Genomic DNA, 23,684 nt, shown 5'->3' with positions numbered 1-23,684 from the left:
TCGAAGGAATTGATTTTTCGCCGGTGCCCCGGTATAACGCTTATCCTTTGTAACCGCTCGGCAGCTACTCAAAATCCTAGTCGGATAAGATATCGTGCGCCGGTTAAGAGCAACATCCTTTAAATAAACACACACGATATCGCTAGTTTGCAGCGCGAAATTTCTCCTTCGTGATTGCGTTTGTGGGTTGCACCTACGTAATCCCGCAATCTTCACCTGTCGCGCCGCGCCGCGTCGCTTTGGTATAGCTCGAACCAATTATCTGTGTTGCCTTTGATGTCGCCCACCTTTCGCGGATGTTTGCGCCAAACAGCGCCGGGGTCTCCTTGACAAAGGATCTTTCTGGAAATTCTGCGAGTGTATGCCATTCATCCGCTATTTTCTTCAATAGCTGTTTGTGCAGTCCGCGCGCCGCGTCGGCTTCGTTCTCTAAAGGTTTTCCGTAATCGAATGCGGAATCAAAGAGCCGCTTTCAAATTGAAATCTGTCGCTCTCGAGGGGGCGAACATACCTGCAAAATATTAATTAAATTCTTACAGAGTCACGTAGTGTGTGCACGGGACGTGGTGCACGTTGAAAAATTGCGTCATCGCGCGTTTGCGACGGTTCGAAGCGTCAGCTAGCGGCGGGGGGATACGCGCTGTTTAAAGTTGATCGGACCTCATTAATGACATAATTTACGTAATCCTGTATACGATCGGATTGGACAAGTGTCCGTGTCCCAGGCGAGATTGCACGCTGCGGCTAGTAGTGGAACGATAGGGAACGAAAGAGAAGCTGCAAAACTGTTGCAGAGCTTTACTTTAATCTGATCCACGGTTCAGGGAATCGTAAAGACGGTCCGCCATGAAGATGGCTTAAAACAGAGACGTGAGAGAGTTACGAAGTCTCGGATGAGGAAGGTTCGCGGCTTTCCGTTAGCGACCATTACGGAAAATTCTTCTTGACAAGATTCCATCTCGTATTTCTTCATTGCAACGGATCGTCTTTGTGCTTTAGAAACTATAAACTTTCATAGCACATGCGACCGCACACAGTGTCGATCCTGGTAATTGGTGACATAGAGGGAAGGTATAGGTGCGCGACACCGGCGATAGCCTTCAATAACGAACCTCCGTGGAAAATGATTCTTCATTTGTTTGTCCCAAGCGAAGATACACAGGGTGTCCCATTTTAAACATTCAGTTTCTAGAAGGAAAACACGAGGTTTTAAAAAATGTTTCTTACAATATTTTTATGATTTCGAGGAGGACATAAGATGATGAACCACTGCCTTGAACAGTCGTTTGAAGATTACGTGAAGGTCACCTTAAATTTCTTAAAAGGAAATCTCTATTTTCTATAACATTTTTATAGCTTGCTTTGAATCCTCTCCGAAACACTGTAACAGAGTATTTTTTCATCAAGTACTTTTCAAGTTATAAGGCTTCAAAGTTATAATACTACTTTGGTATTAGCACTACCAAAGGCGTACCATGTAGAGATCAAATCAGATGAGGGTATTTTTGTTCACACACAATGGGAATTTGCATCGAGCCATTACCATCGTTATTCATCGATGAAAACACATTGCTCCGAAATTTTTATGATCTAGTCGTTCCGATTAAAGAAAACTTGTAACACGCGATTGCAAATTCAATTGTCGAGAACGGTCTCTTAGAGAACAAAATTGTCTCACATCTATCGGGACAACGTCAGACTACTCTTCCGCTGAAATCGTCGACATTCTTCTGATATACTCTCACCTAATTTAACCTCTACGCGGTATATTTTTGGTAATGCTAATCGATTGTGCTGTAACGATTATCCAAGGTCAAACAAAGGGCACCATTTTATGCCTCCTTCGAAGTATATTTTTGCAAGAAACATTTTTTCTAAAACCTCGCGATTGCCAGAAATTAACTGTTTAAATTAAAATAAGACACCCTATATATAGAGAGAACATTAGATAATTTATATCTTTTATTACGTACATTATTGATACACATATATTATCACGCATTATTTCAACTCGACAGATTCAACGGGCAACGACTTTTTTCATGAACTTGGTTTGAAAACGTAAAGTAAATATTTTACTGGAAGTAAATTCAGCACACGTAAAAAATATGTCACTATTTAATCTATAATGCTTGTTTTTTATGAACATGAAACAAAATATTTACCGCGAATAAAATTTTTCCGTAGAATCGCCATTTCGTTGATTGATATTTTTATGGAATCTGCTTCAGATTTTTAGTTAAAGATAGATGTCAGAAAAATCAATTGAGTATATTTCTCTACTTCCCTTTCTCTCTCTCTCTCTCTCTCTCTCTCTCTCTCTCTCTCTCTCTCTCTCTCTCTCTCTCTCTTTGTAAAATAGTTCAATATTTTGACATTATTCATGCTTTTCCGAATTTTGTTCCGCAATGTTTTTGAACATGGCAATGGCGTAACGATTATATCTTCCTGAGCTTATATGTATTGTATATTTAACGTACCGCCCGTACGGACGTTGTATTTATAACGTATATACGAATATTTTGCTTATTTCGCGTTCCGTTCTCGCAGTGTCTGCATCGAATTTATACTCGTCCTCGGCAGACCCGTTTTTGTCGTGAAGGATGCACGGACGAATAATATTTCCATGCAATACAGGTCCTAGTAACAAATAACATTTCCTACTTCTCTGCAGTCGCGAAACGAACGCAAATCCTTCCACGTCAAAGAATGATCAGATGAAAAGATTTAATATCCCGTTTCTCTCATCTTCATAATGCGCACAGGACCCTTCATCAAAAGAAGAACGAATCATTTTCGCTCGCTGCATCTTTTCTCCTTTTCAATTATTGACACACCGACACTAAGACATTTTTTACTTGCCTCTTTTTCTTTCGACGCATCTACGCGGCAACGACCGGTCTGTTGTACACATATTGTGTGCAAAATACAGCATGAGATACATCATACGTTTCATATACGTAACATATCATATTTCTGCATATTGCACGTGCAATATGCTCGAGTATTATTATATAGACATACTGTACGTATGAACGTCCAGTTTTGTAATTTTTTTTTTCGCTCGATTGTGTTGGATATCGTCGATTAATTTTCAGCATGTTCTGATTTTTTTTATCGTTGCGCGAGAAATCGTTTGCTAAACGTAAAAAATCAACCTCGCGCTTATCGGCCTCGCTCCTGTGCCGTGTTTCGATAATTTTTATTTCTTCCACTGGTCTGCAAATGGCGCGACAGAATAATTAATAATCAGCCGCAATCACGTGGTGTGACCAACGTCAATTAAATCCGCGTAAAAAGCAAGCTGAACCAATGAAATTTTGCAAAACGTGTGAGCGATGGGTCTTTAGTATCTTTCAGTGTTTTTATCATTTTCATTTTGCTCAAGCAGTCATTTTTGAAAAAGAATACACGACCATTAATTTCGTCACGAGTATTTTGAAATCGTAGTACCTAGCGATTTGCTTTTAATTTGCCCTCAAACATTTACATTTATTCCACGCGAGGCGAAACAAGTTGCGACTCGAAATATGACACGCGACATATTTTTTCAAGCATACAAACGAGGTGCTGCGTTCAGTAAGTAAATTACGTGACGTAAAATGTAGCTTAGATGATAAGCACGTATTTTGTGCATTTTAAATAGGGTTGATTCGCCATCTAAATGAAAGCATTTAAGTGAATACGCTTTTCAAAATAATGGAACAATCAAGAAATTGTCATCTGACACGCTAAATTTGGAAATATCATATCAGGAACGATAATTTGTGATGCGCTTGATGTTTCGGTTTGATTACGTAGTTATACATGTTATACAAATCAATATCATATCATATTACAGATATTGCACGAAAAGTTGATTAATTAAGCGTAAAGAAATTGAATCCTCAGCGTGATCACATTTCGTCTGACGCGATTTAGAGCGTTTCGGAGCTTTCTTTCATCTTCGTGCACGTTTTAATTTAAAATATAGAGTTATAGTCGCGGTAAAATCATTCACATAATCTCGGGCGTTTGAATAGGGAGAGTACTTAGGACGTATGAGAATAGTCGTCTCGAGAATTCCCGTATTAAAGCTATAATCGCAGGTTCCCCGCACGTATTACGAGCCTAAAGCAGAAAGTTAGTTATCGTCGTCGTATTATTTGTATTCTTGCGTTTTTTTCCCGCGAATTAATGTTCTCTCTCTCTCTCTCTCTCTCTCCCCCCTCCCCCTCTCTGTCTTTATATACATGTATATGGCAGTTTTATTACACATATGCACGTGTCTGCTAACTATCTTTCTACGATACTCCGTGATGTAAACATAGCGAGTCTTGCGTATGTTATACGAGCATATGCTCTGTGAAAGTATATTTTTAAGCATGTTTGCGACAACCTGAACAACAATAATATTCGAAGCAAAAATAGATGCGAAATAAAGAACGTGCATGAAATTTCAAATGCAATTCCGTGCTCGTAATATATCTTATATTGTACAAATAAATTGGGAAACCAACGCATTTTTGCTCTTATTTTATACGCGTGAGTCGAGCGAATTTGTTTACTTTAAACAACGTGTAGTACGTATGTCGTGTGCATCATTCTGGGTTTTAACTTGGCGCAATCTTTATTTGCGTTACTCTTCAGCGCTCGATATTAAAAAAGGTCGATTCGCCCCCGGTTTTATCACTTGATGTATCGTTGGGCAGGTCAGGTCGTAAATATTCCTGGAGATTCCGACCTCGGACTTTCGTAATCCTGAAATATATGAGGGAATAAATCGATTGACCGTGCGTATTTTTCGTGGCTAGCCGCAATTTAACAGACGGCAGCAGTTGCATCTATTGCCGAAAAAAAAACGCCAGATCAAATCTCGGCTCAAAGGCGTGAAATTACTTCGATGGCGATGATGTTTACTTATATCGGGAGAAAAATCGATTTTTCTCTTGCATTTAAATCCTCATTAATATAAACATTTGAATAAATTATCTTTCTTTTTGTTTTGCAGTATGCATTTATTAATTCGAAAGTCATATTTTGCATAACGTATGCAACATTTTTTAACGTTCATCGTGTTTTCTATCCGGATGACGTTTGCGATATTTATTTTAATTGAGAAACTGTGATTGCTTTCTTCTTCGAGTTTTGCATATTGTTTTGCTATTACATACAATTCTACTCAAATTTTTAAATCGCGTTTGCCTAATCCGCAACTTTACTCAATTGCGCTTGCTTTTTATCCACTGTGGTTTGAAAAATTCAATAAAACGCGATTGCGAACATTATAACGAAAGTCGTAACGTCGAAACCGTAGAGTGTATCGAATACTCTACCCGATAAAATCGTGGTGTATGTGACAGTAAATCTGTGGTTAGCAGAATCGTCGTTGTAAACGACGTGGTAGCCATTTAAATTACAGAGATGTGTGGAATTGTTGAAACGTGATCGTTACGATGTTCTCTCTCTCTCTTATTCTCCCTTTATAATAACGGTAATGGTAATCTGTTGTACCAGGATATCATGTTACTTGGCCAGATGTAATGAATTTTCTTGCTGAAACATACGGAGTGAGTGCTTACTTCATTACTTCAGACGGACATGTGACCAAAAACCAGACTTTGCGCGTGTGTTTATTCGTCTCGCTGACATTTAAAAAATTACTGACGTAATTATTCATTTTTTTTTATATATACGTGTATCGTACAAACTTATTTTATCAATATTAATATAATAATGAGCTTTGTAATAATATTAGAACAAATGAAACAACATGAAATAGAAGGATAAACAAAATTTCGCGATATATAAATAAGTTCCGGTAAAGCGCCTTCACTTTAAGATCATGGACATTAATCACAAAGTCTCGAATCTTCTAAAAATTAGCAGACGGAATTTATATCTATAATTCTCGACGCGCACTAGTTAAAAGAGTTGCGGAGAACGGGTGAAACGGAAGGATATAGAAGAGGCATTTCCACAACGATCAATTTCAATTATTCCAGCAGTCGGGCAACCTTAGTAACTACTGGTACGCGCTAGTGTATGTGTGTGTGTGTGTGTCTACGTCTGCTTATGCGATATTCGCGTTTTCAGGACGTCATTGCAATGCGGATTTTTACGTCAGGGGTGGCGAAGTTATATGCACGTAAATAATGGAGTCAATTAGTGCAGCTAATTATTTTTCAGAGCCACGACGCTTAAGCTCGTCAATCATACCCCAAAAGTATGGTAGAAAATAATGGTCGCTGCGTGTGAGCGAGCTTTTGAAACATTGCATATTCAGTAAGGAGGAATTTACATTTATCTGTCACACGTACGAGCTTGGCGTATACAATTAAAATATGCATACAAAAGTTTATTGACTATCACATATATATATATATATATATTCGTTTAATTAATAGGATCCTGCGTCGCGTTTTACATCAGAAATTCCGATACACAGGACGAGATCATGAGTTCGGGTTTTTTAGCTTTCGCAGGATTATCCAGCCGCGATAAGATGTGGCGATAGCAGTTGTAATTTATCTGTTAGCATTCTCCCGCAATTTTCCCTCGCGTTAATCAGAGCACATCGCCATCGCCGTGCATATCTCCGCGTTGAGATTTATTAGCGCGACATTAATCGCATATTTCTTCCAGCAGCGTGCGAGACAATGGAGGACGAAGGTTGGTCGGTCGTTTCAATTGGTAGGCCCTAAGGCGGCACGTCGTCGGCTTGCGACCGCGCGTTTGCAAATTTTTATAATATTTTACGAAGCACTAACGCGACGCCATAAAAAAGATTTTACGTTTGCGAAACTAATAAAAGTGGTATAAAGTTTCGGCGCGTCGCGGTTGGAATTTCTTGCACGGCCGGCAGAAAAATCCGCGTCGTTTTTCTCCCGCGATTGTCTCACTCGTACTTTATTTCAAACACACGTACCTATAAGTTTCCCGAATGATGCTTCGGCGGAAGTATCGCTGTATAAGATACACTCCCCGTGTATGTGAATGTGTGTATGTATGTGGGGGGGGGGCGTGCGAGGATTTTTTCTTATTCTCTTTAGAAACTTCCTTCATTTACCGTCCCTTTTCTCCGTGATGCCGTTTATTTGTTGCCCAAATTCCGTGTACGTGTGCACTCTTTCCTCTCGTCGTAAATTAATAATAATAATAAAATAATAATTGCGAAAAGTCGTTCGCGTGATTATTAAAGAGGCGAGCTATTAAAGATCACCAAAGATCGGCTAATTGCTTCATCCTTTCTTCTTTCTTCTCTTTTTCTTTTTGTCGACATCGGTTGAAGATATTTTTGACGTATTAATAATTAACGGGAACGTTGTCGGCACCGTGCTAGATCGTCACTAGAATCCCTCGCGGTAAGCTATCACGAGGAGTTCGGAGGCGAATAAAAAGACCGCAAAGCTTGCGGAGCATACGATCGGAAAGAGCGCAACGAGGAGGGCGGTTTGCGGCGATCGGAGACGCGATGAAGAGGATCTCTGCTTCTCCTACCATGAAGACCTAGTTTACCTTGGCGTCGGTTCCCTCTCGTTTGTACAGAAAGTGTCATAGAGGACGCGGTTCGATCAATGCTACCGCGTTCAGAGAGTTACGTTTCGCTGCTATCCGGTTCAAACAGCAAACACCCGTGCTTCTGTGCCGGCCGTAGAGATTAGTTCAGCCAACTCTATCTTTAATAATAGATAATTGGTGCGAGTCAAGTACTTCTGGTTGTACTTTTTATGTGCAGGACGTAACCGCGACTCTCGCGACTCTAATCGTCGTACGTAGCCGAAAAATCTGGAAGACCCTCGAGTCTCGGCGGTTTTTATCGTACAGAGACTTCGCTAAAGGCTGCTAAAAATATTGACAAGGTACCAAGAGATACAAGATACGTACAAAGCGCTTCTTGTTACTACGAGCACTGGTGTGAAGGAAACACAATGTTTCTCGACCGAGAGATGTTCGACATCTTCTTTGGTCCGATATTAGATCTCCCTTCACTTTTTCACGTAGCTCCATGATTTGTTAAAACAAAGATCACGATTTATAAAATTGCCGGCGGGTACTTTTTTTTTCTTCGTCGGCTTCCGCGCTAGTAAATATCACTGTACGAAAGTTCGTTACAGTTATATCACACATGCGCACGTATGTCGGCATAACGAACTTTTTTTTTAATCGACAAAAAGTGCCAATTGCTGGTCTAACGGAAATAAACGAAGTACGGATATTCGGGAGGCGGCGAGGCGTGCGCGCGGCGGAATCGCGCGTGCAAATTTAGAAAATGCAGTTTTCACGAAGCCTGTTGAATTTATGAGTAGTAAATTCGCCACACACAGGAATACGCAAGATGGAACGGTAAGTAAGCGAGTCGATTGAGTTCTCCGTTTGCGAAACCGTTTCACAATAGGCTAACAGACATTACGCAGGCTAATTTGCGTAACAAAATATCTCCCACCTGCTTGACACGTCGCCGCATTATCACAGCGAACATAACTATGCACATTTAATCGAGGGCACTTGCGTAAAGTGCGTTCCACCATATTCATACGCGAGTCATTTGATACGCGGCAAGGGAAATAACCCACTCGACGATGATAATTAACGCACAAAGACAATTTGCTCTCGTTATTAAGGGATCTAGGCGGTCTCGTTATCGCGATAAATATTCCATGCTTTCAGGCGAAGAAGTACGCTCGGTCGCGTCGATTACATGCGACTTTCGACGTGGTAGTTGTGCGAGAGACGCGCAGTCGGAAAATACGCGCCAACAACGTCTGAAAAATTGAATGCTCCCTATTCTCTTTTCTCTTTCTTTTTTTTTTTCCTGTTTTCGTTCGATTTTGCCTCGCATATCTTTCGTGTTCGTGCGATCGCTCTTGCGGATTATGAATGTTACTATCTTTTCTTTTTTTCTCTTTTTTTTTTTCAAGCGCGTTTCCGTACTGTAATGATTGTTACGTATCGTAACGTAACACGCAGTTCGCAATCTCCCGTCGGGAAATGAGTGATCGTATTGGGATCGTTGTGCAATTGAGTTCGAAATTGCAATATGCTTTTTATGGCTGGCGTCAATGCGAATCCGTGCAATATGCATGTAATTGGAACTCCAACTATATTTAAGATTAAAAAGTGTCACATGTACCGTGGGAACATGAGCTTAGCTCTGGTGCTTCCCATTTGTATCGAACGCTGCACAATCAAACTGTGGTACACGCTTCTCATCAATTATATTTTGTTTCTTTTTTCCCCTCTTTATATTAGAGTATTAATATTTCGTATTAGTATTTCGTTTGATATTTGGTCAACTGGTATGTTTTTATGTTTGAGGTAAAAATGCTTTTGATAAAAATCTGCAATTTCCCTCCCCCTTCTCTCTCTCTCTCTCTCTCTCTCTCTCTCTCTCCCCCCTCCCCCCGTCTCTCTTTCTGCAGTGTTATTAGCGCCATTCGTACGGGTTATATTAAAAATTCCTCTCTTTCAATGTCGGCTTTCATTTTTGATGATTTTCCTAGTCGAACGGCGGTGACCAGCACACACGGTGGTGGTGGCCATGCTGTTGGGCGCAATAACGCGCACCATACAATATCCCGGCGTGAAGAGAGTAATTGCGCTGGGATCGGTATGCAGATGAGTTCCAAACGGGATTCTGTTTTTCATCGATGAAGTCAATATTACGAGGTAGCGCGGGCGTCTGGGTAAACCAACGCGCTCGGCAGAGTCAAGTAGGGATAACGAACTTCTGCAAGATGTTACTGAATTTGCCAGATCCGTAGCCTTGGGCTGAGCCAGGGAGAGCTACTATACGGTGATTAAATTTCCTAGTTGCACTCTCTACGATCGATTATTTTATAGGAAATTTAAACTGAGTCTCAAGGTTGCGCCCGCTGTATCCAATATACTTCGTGAGTATCGTTTTTCCTTATTGCCGTCGCCGCCGACTCGTTATCGTTATTCAGAAATTCTCTCGTGGACCAGCAAAGCGGCAGCGCTACGAATTTTACCCCGTGAAATTACATTCGCGTCAATACGAGGTTTTGCGATTTTACGGCTCGTATATTTTAGCGCTTTTCAATGACCTTACAGTGTGGCTTATCAATATTTCGATGTAACTATCACTTATGCATGCTCGTCTCGTATTTCAGTTTGAATTATCCACTATTATTATTACGATTATTAAGTCATTCAAATGCAATTAATTGATCATTTTAATATGCTCTGGAATGTACATAATTATAATATTGTGGAAAAGAGGCTTTCAGCGAAGGAAAGTTTTGGGATTTTAACGTTGGTATTAATGAATTCCTAGTAAATGCGATAAATGTTTATCTTGCTCGATGTTGCCTCGCATTCTGATTGATGTATAGCATATTGTGGGAATATTGACGTGGGTCTGATTAAAATCGAGATATTACAAGTCTGTTTACCTTTTCAGAGGAAAAAAAATGTAAAAAAAAAATCGTCATATCAACATTAATTTAAATCTAGCAATCAAAATTTATTTTCTACGAGATACAAAAAAATATTCGAAGATGAATCCTTCTTATATTTATCGTGGTTGGTTTCCGATACGAAACATAATAGTTTTCGTAATTAGCATTAGATTTCGATTAGATATTGGACCTTGTTCCTCTGTTAGTTTATTTCTATTCGTTATTTTAAGAATTATCGACGAGTAACAGCTTGCAATGCATGTTATTTTTTTTCTCTCCTTCTTTACAAATTCCTCAACTGAATCGTGCAAAGTAAAAGCATGTCAGGCACGATAGTAATATTTCTGACATTATTCACCATTAAAATAAAATATTGCTTTTATTATTTAATTTATCTTACAACAAGAAAGATTTTCCGATTTTCTTCTGATTATATAGGTACTAAGGAAATTATATAAATAACGTTATGTAAAGGTTATTCTTTGTGATAATTAATTCTATATTACGAGCAATTAAGAAAATATACGAGGTTTTTAATGAATTAAATTGCAGGGCACTCGAGAAAAGACGTGATACATTTGAGCCGTATTGCGATAAGCACAAATATGTATGCAGAGCAATTAACAATAAGTTACTTACCTGTTTATTATTCTGATGCCATTTTCCAGATGCGAATTTTCTTGAAAATTATCTGCGATAAAAAATAAACTCTTAAAAACTCGTATCATCTGATCCATAGTCGAAGCAACATAAAAAAGCACGAGCTGACAAACTTATCCTATTATTGAAACAGAGTCAAGATTATATGTGTATGTTTTTGCAATATACATATACATGATCAATTATGTAAATTGAAATGTATATCTTTCTGCTGGTAAAATTTTTCTTCGGAATATTTATGCGCGTGTCAACGTCCATCTGTATATTTTCTGCAGGATATTGCATATGCACGGGATATCTATTTCATTCGTGAAAAATATTGGGAGAAATAATAATTCTACGAAGGCAACGTGAAAAAAGATCGATAAACATGCATCTTTGTACATCGGTTTATTATTATAGCGGTACTTTGACACTGGTTATTTTAAGAAAGATAATATTTAGCCTCTTCGCTATTTGTCTATCTGCTTTTTCTCGCTCGTGCGCACGCTCTTTTCTCTTTCTCTCTCGCCCTTTCTCTCTCTCTCTCTCTCGCTCTCGCTCTCGCTCGCTCTCTCCCTCCCTTTCTCTCCCTCTCTCTCATACATTCTCTCTTTCGTTTTTGTATTTGTTAAGAAGTCTTGATAGCTCACCAAGCTTAGTGGAATTACGAAAGCAACGTTTCTGTACATCTCATTTTACTGCGCTCGAGAACGGTTTCTCGAATATCTTCTCTCTCTCTCTCTCTCTCTCTCTCTCTCTCTCTCTCTCTCTCTCTCTCACTCTCTCATTCTCTCATTCTTTCTCTCTCCCTCTCTCTCTCTTGTTCGCTCGCTCGTTCGCTCGCTCGCTCTCTCTCTTTCTCTTACACTCTACTCTCTCAATCTCTTGCACACGCACACGCACACGCCGTTCGATAAAAGTTCTTCCGTCAGACACAGTCGCTCTCACTTCCCGTCCGGTTGTTCATTTCAAGCATACTATTCGCCACCGCAAGTTTCTCGCCCTTACATTCCGCATTATTTTGGCGTTGGCCTACCTGCTTCTTCTATCTTTCTCGCTACCATTATGCTCTCTTCCTACTTTTATTACACTCGCACTTCATTTCTCAGTCACAATATAGTCTTCTCAGGAATTGAGCGTACCGCGAAGAGCCGAACTCTTGAGACGCGGCGTGTAATCATTATTATTGTCACTGTGTCCAATAATTAATCGGTCTGACCCCAGCCAATTAGCTAAATCGGTAAGCCCGCTCGCCCGTAATCATTCGATCGTGACACGTCTGCGATGACATTAAGTCGTTCTTGTTTGCGCGTCTCTTCCTACGAGTGGCGTTTTAGCACGAAGAAGATGGAGGTTTCCCGCAGCGTCCGATGCTCCGTAGCATCACGTTCGACACGCCGTAGCTGTGTTAAATTCTCGCTCATAATTTTTCTCCGAGTCTCTAGCTTGTAATACACACGCTCGGTATTTCCCTGCGGACGTTGCGCGTTACAGTTTCCGATGTGTGTTTGTATACGTCGGAATTTATATGAAATGGCGCGGCGATCTCTCTCTCTCTCTCTCTCTCCTCGCTTTTGCTTCCTTGGTGCGTCTTGGTAGCGGCGCGCGACATCTTCGCTGTCGCCGGCGGAGCTCGACGTCGTGAACGTCGAATGATTTTCACCGAATACACATGCACATATTGTCGGTCGGATGACACTCGGGTGTATAATTTCCCTTTCACCGCCATGCACTATTTTTTTTTTTCCAAAGATTTGACAAGCCGGGCACGAGAGAGCGCAGAGGGTAAAATTTTACAGGCAACATATTTTGATATCCGTCAGACATTCGTGACGAACAGTCAGTCAGTCAGTCAGTCAGTCTTCCTAGTTATGCACTGGCGATTTTCGACGATTCTCGATACTGCCCCCTCCTGGATCGTTCGCGGATCGCGGCTCCAAGTCACGCTTGAATAATTTGTTATTTTTCCGGATATTGCTCCGTAATCCGTGACGTATTGGCGGTTTCTGAAGTGATACGGATTAGCTCGAGGAGTATCTCGTTCCCAACTTCGACGTTCAGCCGTTCGTCCGTACTCCGTGGTTTCCGCAGCCACGGTCCTCTCTCCCAACTTTCCGATTAACACTTTAGCCGTCGCGCTCTTAGCGGGTCCACTTGCGCGAGCCCATCGTCATCACAATAACAAGATGCACACGCCCGTCCTCGATCACTCCGATATTAAAAACGATTACTTGAGGATCTGCCTCAAGCACACATCGATCAGCCGTGACCTCGTCGACTGTCGACGAGGCATCGCCGACGCCGCTTCCCCGTCGCGGTTGCTGGAGTCCAGTCTCTGCCTGTCTCGCTCGAACAGACGAACGTGTTCCGACTCTGGTCACCAAAGTTCCGTGGTGGGCGTCAGAGTGTGCACTTCAATGTTCTCGTGGCGGTGATACCTGTCGGTCCGGTGGACCGTTGCCCTACGCGAGAGAACGACGGAGAGCGCCGCGACGGCGCCCAGAGCCGCGCCGGCTAATACCAACATTCCGGGATGAGCACCGGCGGATAGAGCCTCGGACACTCGGGCACCGGAATCGGTCGCCCGGCCGTTCAGTTCCTCCGCTATCGTGTTAGAGCCACGAGCGTCCAGCACCGCGTTCTCCTTCGTCGTATTGCTCGTTTCTGCCGGATGCTTCTCGAGCGTTCTCGCGCCCTCGCTCGCGCCGCGCTTAGGCCCGAGTTGCGAGGAGGACTCCGGCGGGGAGATGATCTCGCCGGCTGACGCGGCAAGTTTGCTCATCTTTCCGTTTCTTTGCGCCGCGCGATCCGCCCGGTTATCAAAAGTTTGCGAATACGTCTCGTCCTTCGTTGCCATAACGGATGGCTTGGGGTTGTTCCGTCTGTGCGAGGCCGACGAGATGGCAGGCTGCTTGATTAAATTCTGATCCATCGTCAGAACGCGATTTGTTTGATCGCTCCTCCGACTCGGCTCCCGGCTCGTCCGCGCCATGATCGACGACGTGACGTTCCGGAAGGACGTCGGCGCCTCGTAGACCCGCGGCACCGGCTTTTCCGCCGCCGTCGTCGCCGTCGTCGCCAACGGTGTCGGGGCGGCTTCCGCGGCGAGAACGTTCAAGTTCTCGGCTGCACCCTCCGTTTTCGGCACGGCCGTCGCGTACGTTACGGACGACAGCGTGGGAAGATCCGCGACGTTGTGGGAGGAATTCGCGTCGTCGATATTGGAAGACACCGTGACGTTCGGTTGATCAGTATGCGACGTATGTTCGAGCGTGAACATGACAGACAGGCTAACCGAAGTGATTGCCGCGACAGTTTCCGCGGTAGTTACGGAGGCGGAATTCGACGGCAGCGGCGGCGGCGGCGGCGACGGCGGCGACGGCGGCCGCGGTGACGGCGGCAGCTCGTACAGAAATAACCCCGCTAGTTCTCGCGGGCTGGCACATCGAGCCGCCGGAAAGCGTTGCTTCGACTCGCGATGTTGCCTCACCCACTCGCCCAACCAGTAAAGATCCTCCGTGCAATCCCAATTGTTTCTTCCGAGTCCGAGGAGGCGCAGCTGCGGCAGCATGTACGCGAGGTCGGACCTGATAGCGCTGATGTTGGTCGCCGACAGATTCAGCTCTATCAGGCTCTTGCAGGCGGACAGCGCGGCGTCGTCCGCCAATAATTGTCCCGCCAGTACCGGACTTCGCGACACGTCCAGCATGATCAGCCGCTCCGGCGTCGGTATCGGGAACGCCATATCACTTTGCTCTTCTTGGTGTGCTTGAAGCGACACCAGACCCGACATCCGGAGCTTGGCTAGATTACTGGGTCCACTTAGGGTATTAGTTGGTAACGCTTTGATAGGATTATCGGATAGATCGAGCTCCACGAGCAGGGGCAGTTGACCGAGCGCGCCCACCTCGATGACGCTGATGTCATTATCGTTCAGCATCAACGATCGCAGATTGTACAATCCGTTAAGATCGTCGAGCTTTAGCGCGGTTATCGCGTTTCGCTGGAGCTTCAGTACCGTCAGGCTGCTGGGCAGACTCCCGGGCACCTTCGTGAGAACGTTTCCGGACAGATCGAGCTCGTCTAAAACCTCCAGCCGTCCTAGAGCATCGTTCTCGATATCCACCAGACGGTTGTCAGCGATATCGAACATACGTAGCAGGGGGTAGCTGTCCAAATCGCCGCTACGAACGGTAGTCAGTCTATTCCCGGCGAGCCTCAGGGCCCTGACCGATCTCGTGAGAGCGGCCGGGACTCTCGCTAATCCAGTGCGGGACGCGTCCACAGTCTCCAGTCGTCTACCGGTACCCAATAGTAAGGATACGTCCCTCTCCCTCAGCGGATTTTCCGCGAGTCTCAGAACGGACAGTCCCGATAACGGCTGCAGCGTTCCCGAGGCCGCACGGGCCAATCCGTTTCGCGAAACATCGAGTTCTCTCAATCTGTCGAGACTTTCGAACCACCTGGCGCCCAGAACTTGCAGCTGGTTGCCGCTGAGGTCGAGTTTCTGCAGGGAATATAGCGGCGTGAGCGCGCTATCCGGCAAGTCCGCCAACCTGTTGTCCGACAGATCGAGAAATTCCAGCCGGTCCAGGCCGCGAAACGCGTCCTCGTCGACCGTGCTGATCGCGTTTTTGCGTAAACTCAGTCTCACAAGCCCGACGAGCGTCCTAAAGGTCCCGACACTGATGTCTGACAACGAGTTAGCCGACAGATCGAGGCACGCCAGCTCGCTGAGATTCATCGCCCGAATCACCAGCACGTCCCTCAGTCGCAGCAAATTGTTGTACGACAGATTCAGTGCTCTCAAGCGCTCGAAACCGCGCCACGACGCGTTCAAAGACACCAACGAACAATTCGTCACCGCGAACTCGGTTAAGTACGACAGAATCTCGCGCGTCGCATCCCCCGATGTGTCGTTCGTCACGAGGTCCACCAGGGTACCGGTCATCTCGAAATCGTCCGCCAAGTCGGCAGCCTCCAGCTCGTCGAAAAAGATCGCGATCTCGGAACCTTCGACGCTGTCCAGTGACAAACTCCTCGCTGCCACTGGTATCTCCGATAAGCCGGGTACGCGTCCACGACACGCAACGTCCGACAATACCGGTGTGTCCTTTTCGATATTACTCTGATGACACTCGCAGAGATCTGGACAGGCGGAACCGCTCGCCATCAAGGCGAGCAGCACCAACGGAAGCCACATCGCTTCCAAGTCGACGTCTTCACATCTCGGCCGTCCGGAGAAATCTCGCGACGCCGCTCGTCCGCTGGACTGAGTGACGAGACGCGCGAGACGACGACGACGACGACGACGACGGTATCGGAGATCGCGAAGGCGCGTGCAACCGCGGGTTCATCTACGGCGGAATTGACGCGCGATCGACGTTGCTGGCTATCGACGATGATGGATGCCGCCAAAAGCGTATACGCGTATATACGGATGCCAATACCGGTGGGTACTATCAGTCTCGTCGAACGTGATGTCCATACGAAGGACTGACAAACACTGCGGCGCCCGACTCGTAGCTGCACCCGCCACCCTCCGTCGCTTCTCTCTCCTGCTCGCGTTTCGTCTTTCTTCCCTTCCGTCGACTTCGTTGCCCCTCTCTCTCTCTCTCTCTCTCTCTCTCTCTCTCTCTCTCTCTCTCTCTCTCTCTCTCTCTCTCTCTCTCCCCCCCCCTCTCTCTCTCTCTCTCTCTGTCTCGTTCTCCCTCACCGTCGATCCCCTCTATCTCCTAACTCGGCTGTGTGCCGCCACCTACAACCATTCCACCCTTCCTTCGTATCTTCCCTCCATATATACCCATCTGTACGGATACACACCACCACCACCATCACCTTCACCATACTACCCCACCACTGCCACTATCACTACCACCACCATCGCCACCACCACCATCACCACCACCACCACCACCACCACCACCACCACCACCAGCTCCAGCATCAGCACCACTACCACCACCAGCACCAGCACCACCACCACCATCCCATCGCCACCACTACCGGCAGCCGTCGCTTTTGCTCTCGAACTCGATAAGGGGTGCGAGCGCGCTTGCGTCCTCTGACAGCGTACTGACGCGTAGAGCCGGTATCCTGCGATTCACCAACTACCCTTGCTACCGGTCGACCCACTGGATGCTTCCTAGCGGATTCCTCCCGGCTTTCTCTACGCTGTTGTTCCGCCCGGGTTCATTTTGACTCGTTCTCTTTCTTAAATTGCGATAACTCTGCAGCCGCTGTCCCCAATATTTTTCAATAAAACCAGGACGTGCGTGACGATCTTTTTTTTTTCATTACCAAGAGGGGTAGCTTTAGCTAGCTCTCTTTGTGACTCGTCGCGGTGATAAAACGTGAGATAGCACTCTTTGTGCGGTAGATAATCTTACCCATCGTTGTCCATATATCGACTCCACTGTGACATTTGCGGACTAGTTGATACGTTGATGATCCTGTCGTGTTGTCTCGTACGTTTAGATATTTGTCGCGAGCCTATCACAGCCAAATGGCATCCAAGACACATGTGATTTACTCCTTATCCTCGCAACAGCCGTGTGAAAATCGTGCTCTCGCAAATATTATAGATACTCGTTAGAACAATAAGCACGCACCAAGTTACTAATCCAACTAAAAGTTCGCCCGTAGTTTCATGAGTTCCAGCCGCCGGTGGGTTTTCTTAGATTCGATTCGCGTGTCGAGGTTACGAAGGTGCAAAGATGCAGTTCTCACGGAATAAGGTGAGAGGTCAAATAATCTCTTCGCACGCACGCAACCCTGGTATACGCGCCCCGGCGTGCAATATCATTATTATAGCATGCAATATATATATATATATATATATATATATATATATATATATATATATATACGACGTTTATTCCGTCCTCGAGTCGTTCCGCGCTCTCGAGATTCGTATCCGTGGGAGTATTATGTCGAAATTTCGCAGGATAAGAATCCAAATTTTTCCGCCGGCGCATCCTCTGCGCAGCGAGGAGACATCGCCGTCGTTATATCGTAGCTGTTTGCGTGCCGCTCGTCCGTTCGGCTTCCGCCGCCGACTGGAGCACCTTAATTTCTACCTGTTTTTAACATGAATATTTCGCACTCGACATTTCCTTCGGCTCACGTGACGTGTACGCAGCCGAGAAACAACCTAATTGTAGCCGGCGTATCTCGTAAAGGGTCATAAAGGGTCCGCGACGTACATTTATATACACGCAACCGGTGCGCAGAATGCGCGCATGCATACACGTATTCGCTGGCGTCTAGTTCGTCGAGAACACGGGGTTGCTCCTGGCTTCCATAAATTCGTAGCTGTGTGTCTGTAATCCCTGCGGCACCCGGCGTATTACTCGCCGGACTCGCCGAGCAATCGAACCGCAATGATCTCGGTATAGCCCCGCCGCGCCGCGCCGCGCCGTGCGCGCCTTCGACGTTACTACGTATATATATATATATCGAATCGCCGATCGCGCCGTTACTATTATCGCGGGGTTAAATACTTGAGCCGCCGGACTTAAAGAGAGATTTCCACGGTGGGCCGATGAGAACACGGCGCCGTGACTGTCGTAAGATATCGACGAGCGAGGGAAGCATAAAAGCTAAAACGGTTATCTGCTCGACCTCGCGAAAATCTGTAGATAAATCATCGATTAAAGGAGATCTCCTGGGACGGAATAACAATCGTCATCGGCCGTTGGGAAAATATCGAGGTTTGTTTTATGGGCGGATCCGGAATGAACGTGTCGGGCGTGCCAAAGTGCGACACATATTTCGGTATACGCGCGCGCGCGCGCGCGCGGCACTTGGTGTCAAAGATATAAATATTGTATTTCGCAGGGACGGAAGTGTGTGCTTGTAGACATCGCGACGAGAAAAAATGTCAGGAGATCATGCTTTCAATTTTCAGATTGAATGATCGTGTGTGGTGGGGATGTTCAAGCGACATTCGAATCGACGGGGGGATATCGTCAAGTTGTCGTCAGTGATCATAACGTTAGCGGAGCTTTATATCGGCTCTACCGTGTACAGGGGATGATCTCGAGCTTACGACGAATAACACTGCCGCAGTGTGAAAGTTCGCAAAGAAGAATCGGCCAATGAATGCACCCGCGTTTTCTTCCTTTTTAATTTCGACGGGAGTAGTTTCGAAACTGCGAAGGTTTAAAGGCCGGCTGTTATTTCCGCAATGCAACTTTGCGCCGCCTCGGGCTAAAGTTGCGTGTGTTTGATAAGGAAATTAAAAGTTACCCGGGCAATGTTGCGTCGGCCGATATAAACGATTTCATTACGCACACCGACGTCATTGACACCAGCACACGCTCTCGCACGATTAAGTGCTGCGTAAATTGACCTTAAAAATCCACGTCCACGTCTCGGTGGTGCTGTGGTCGCGGTAGCGTGCGATGATTTAATCGCTCTAAGCGTAGAATATCGATGGGCTGACATGTGCGACAATTTCAGGACAAATAGCAGGAATTTCCGATCTTACTCCAGTGCCTGCTACGTTACATTCGAGGAGCATGAATAAACATTGCGATTGTGCAACCATTCCGATATTTTCTGAATGATTTCACGGTAAATTTCTGCGCGCGCGCAGAATTATTCTGGCATCAGATTTATTCGACCACTTAAATATTATCGTTTCTTGACATAGTTTTCTTTTGCAATCTCTCAACATACCGGAACATCGCGCATCGTTACACTCGCATCGGAAACCGATACGTACGATTGTCGCGGTTAAATATTTCAGATGCCACTTGGTATTACGTCTTCGCGTAATTTACACGTACTGCACATGGACTTGTATCGATTATTAATTAAATAGAATTTTATAGAAATATTTATACGGATGATCATAAGAAAGCATGTTGAGGCCACACAATTGTTTGATATATTATCCTTGTTACGCAGTAAAACTCACCCCTAAACGTAGCACTCCTTACACGTGTTAAAGAAATTTAAAGAATAAGAGAAAGGAGATGTAGAAGTAGTGTCTTTGTCTGTGAAAAATCGTGCACCTCCATTACAATAGCGCGAAATGCGTCTTGTGCCGTCGCGCCGCGGCGACCGTGCTCATTTCTCGCGTCTATCCCGACTTTAGTCACACTCATTAATGATTCCAACTACGTGTGACGTCGAATTAACAATCCGTCCGAACATGTGGGGAGTTTCGCGTTTTCCCGACGCCTGTGTACGCGCGGAAGGGGTTGATTGCTGGGTGTAAGTGGACATCCAGTATGCGGTGGAGGACGGTCGGGGTGGTAGAAGGAAGCGGCGCTTGATAAGGGAAATCTTCTTTCGAGCCTGCGGTGCCGACCGACATGTAATTTCCCCGGAATAGAGGACGGAATCCTGGCTCGGATACTGCCCGCACGGGTTACAAAGTTACTTTTACGAGAGTAGTGGGCAAATGTAAATGGGGCCGGTGAGCGGCGACGGCGCGCGGTAGCGTAGCACGAACGAACGAGAGACGGAGCGAGAGAGGGAGCGTAGGGACCGAAAAGGGAAAATGAGAGAAAGAGTGGAAGGAACGTAGAGACGATGTGGGGATGAGGGACGAGAAGAGGACGAAGGAGCGCGGGATGGAATAAAGGGGATGAGTCTGTCGGAGTTTGTAATTGCAGCGGCTTTAACGCGCTGCTGATGGCCGATGGCACCCTGGACTGGGGTAATGGTCTGCACCAAATGTCTCTTCTTGCGAAGGGAGAAAGAGAGAGAGAGAGAGAGAGAGAGAGGGAGGGAGAGGAGAGGAGAGAGACGCAGGAAAGAGTATTCGAAGAGACACCGAGAGAGCGCCGGAGACACGTGGAGCGCCGTCGTTTTCTCCGTCGCCGATTTTGTGTGCCCGTTCCTTTCCCCGTCGATTGCACGGTGCTCGACGCAGCCTGCGCTTTCTGCGCATCTTTTTATCTTGGAATATTACGAAGGTTCGAAGATTAATAAGTTGCTTTCGGAGAACGGGCCGTGAAACGGGCTGGAGGCTGAAGATTCTCGAATCCTTGATACGTAGGTCTACGTATCAATGCTTCTCGATATAAGAAGCATCTATCGATGATGGGAGCAATTTTGAAAGAGTAATGGTCGTAACTCAACGTCACGCGAGATCGATGTATATTGTCTCGGTGGTTCGGCTTTGTTTTATTTCTTACTTTATTTGCAGCAAATTTTATCGATGGTTTTGGAACCACATATCATATTTTGATAAATGTTCGTTTCAGTTTATTTTATTTTGTCTTCGTTAAACTTTATCGTCGGGGAGACCGTTTTTACCAATACGCAATGTGTATGTGTGTAACATGTTGAAACATGACTATACAAGTACGCTGCGCGCTCGTTTGTTTTTCCAAAAAGGTTACGTACGCGGGGATCGCGCGAATTTTTATCTTGCTGCTGTTCGCAGCCAGCTGAAGTTACGAGCACTGCGAAAACGTTCAATCCTTGGTGTGTTCACAAATAGATCCTTCGCCGAGTCTCAGTGAGAGAGTACTGCGAGTCACTTTTCCATAAATATTTAAAACGTCTGACACAGGGCGTTTAAGGAGAAAAAAGTTCACAAGTTGCCTCTGGGATATTTACGTACGATTCATTACCAGGGAGAAAGTCTCTCTCTCTCTCTCTCTCTCTCTCTCTCTCTCTCTCTCTCTCCTGTTTTGCTCGAGTACTTAATCCGCCATTAGTTCGGAGAAGCGCTTGTACCGTGAGCGTGTAATTGTTTCGAGTGGCGTGCGCGCAAAAAACCTCAGCGGTCGGGGGTGAGAATTATTCCAAGCTCTTCGGCGCGCAAATTCGATGCACGCTCTCGTACGCCGCCATTGATCCGTTGTTCGGTGTCAATACTTCAAACACCTCGCCTACTGAAAGATTGATAAAGACAATTTAAAAGTTGGACACCCTTCCCCGGCATCAATTCCAAGAATCCGCGTTGATCTTGCGATACCCAAGGAAATAGAAAATTCCTGCTCTCAAAGTAGGACGCGGTTGGACGGGAAGAAAAGGAACGAGGACGTGATGGCGAACACGTCGTGGTTTTTTTTTTTTTTTTTTTTTTTTGGAGGGAGGTTTACGTGGTGCAGGAAGTCACTGTGGAGGACGGAGACGATAACGGGTGTACTCGTAAACCCTGAACTCTCTCGTATGACGCATTTTTGTCTCTGTTCTCGTATTAACTACCCCCTTGCAAGGATCTCGTATGTCTACCGGTGGGGCGTTATTAAAGGTAGCAAAAGGATTTTCGAATGATGGTCCTTCCGTCATTACAAGGGTGAATATATTCCAGTGTACGTCTCTCTACAGCAGCTTCAGTCTCAGTTCGGATGAGACACAGGCGCGCGCACGGTCTCTCTCTCTCTCTCTCTCTCGCCGTAACCAGGATGGAGGTTTAATGCGTGCGTTCTATATACGAAGAGTCACTCTTACCATCTCGATGCGCAAAGTCAAGCAACAAAGTAAGCCAGCGCGAAGCGCTAAGCGACGAATGGCAAGTTGCAGTTTGCAAGTGCTAGCTGGTCTCGTAAAGTCGTAAACGTGTGTAGCGGCGTCGCCGGTAGAACGATCGTTGTTCCTTGCAACGCAAATAAAATTCTAGCGTCGCCAGGCTGATATTGAGTTGTTGGAAAGACATTAACGCTCTTTTTGCCACGAGCAAAAAGGGGATGTGCGACGATCGTTGAAACATTGATCCTCTTTGAATAACGTCCTCTCGACGACCCCCGATTCGGTTGTAATTGAAGCAACGAAATGCGAAGTTTCGCAGATCTAATTTTCGAGTCCACCTCGTTTTTTATAAGCACCTCCGTTTGCGTGAGAAGGAAATTGCTCTGCGCGCACCAACAGGCTCAAATGGAAATCCTTATCCTTATCCTGAAATTTATTTCACGATCTAACATCTTTGCACTTTACGGCTAAATATCAGCGTGAAAAACCGCTTCGGAATTACTCTTTTATTCCAGGGCATCAGGAATCGCGGAGAACGGCGGCTTAGATTTACGAGGCTTTGGATTTCTAATCAGGTGTTGCGACGTCTCATCCCGACGCTGGTAGCTAGATCGCATCGTTAATAAACGTAACATTGTTACCCGAGTAGACGCGAGAGCGCAGATTTTAGCACGTGTAATACGGACGATCCGGAGCAGCCGGAACACGAGACAGATACAAATGCGCCCGGAGATGAGTAAGAGAGAACAAAGGTGTCTGGGGGGTCATTTGATATCTCTAGATAAAATAGGACCGTCGGAATGGCCGGGAGATAAAGGCGTCGGCGGTGGAAGGAAAACTGCGAGTCGCGGAGAGATGTGTGTCAGGAGGTGTAGAGCTGTTCTTGCAGAGCTAAACGCGTACGCGCGTACGAGTTGAATCTTTCTTCGCTCTTCTTTTCAAGGACGCGTCAAGCGCTATTCCAAAGGGATCGCGCGCATCATCTCGCGATCGGGGATCCGATTGAGGAAATAAACGAAAGATTATATCCGCGCGTGTGTGGGATTTATGTATGATTTATATATGCTTTAATATCGTATAGATTTATATCGCACTTCCGAGAATATATCATATAAGAGAGGAGAGAGACCGATATTTACATTGTACAGTATATCGGAATTGAAGCAATATTGACATAAAGATACGATATTCGAACTTCCATCCATA

At 45.4% G+C, this 23,684-nt stretch overlaps 2 protein-coding genes across 2 annotated transcripts in view; one reads left to right on the top strand and one right to left on the bottom strand.

The window, feature by feature from the left end:
- Positions 1 to 23,684, top strand: part of timeout (circadian regulator timeout) — a 113,449-nt gene that overhangs the window by 26,299 nt on the left and 63,466 nt on the right. The gene's annotated exons all lie outside the window — the stretch shown is intronic.
- LOC109504109 (uncharacterized) lies at positions 12,469 to 16,584 on the bottom strand. The gene has a single exon (XM_025305335.1). The coding sequence runs from the start codon at positions 16,243 to 16,245 to the stop codon at positions 13,420 to 13,422; it is 2,826 nt and encodes a 941-aa protein (XP_025161120.1). The 5' UTR covers positions 16,246 to 16,584; the 3' UTR covers positions 12,469 to 13,419.

The sequence above is a fragment of the Harpegnathos saltator genome, unplaced genomic scaffold, assembly GCF_003227715.2.
Source record: "Harpegnathos saltator strain DR-91 unplaced genomic scaffold, Hsal_v8.6 scaffold694, whole genome shotgun sequence".
Lineage (NCBI taxonomy): Eukaryota > Metazoa > Arthropoda > Insecta > Hymenoptera > Formicidae > Harpegnathos > Harpegnathos saltator.
The sequence above is the reverse complement of the archived record's forward strand: the minus strand, read 5'-3'. Positions and strand labels throughout refer to the sequence as shown.

Bases quoted from the DNA above. Each gene is read 5' to 3' on its own strand.
- LOC109504109 (XM_025305335.1), bottom strand. From the start codon at position 16,245: ATGTGGCTTCCGTTGGTGCTGCTCGCCTTGATGGCGAGCGGTTCCGCC.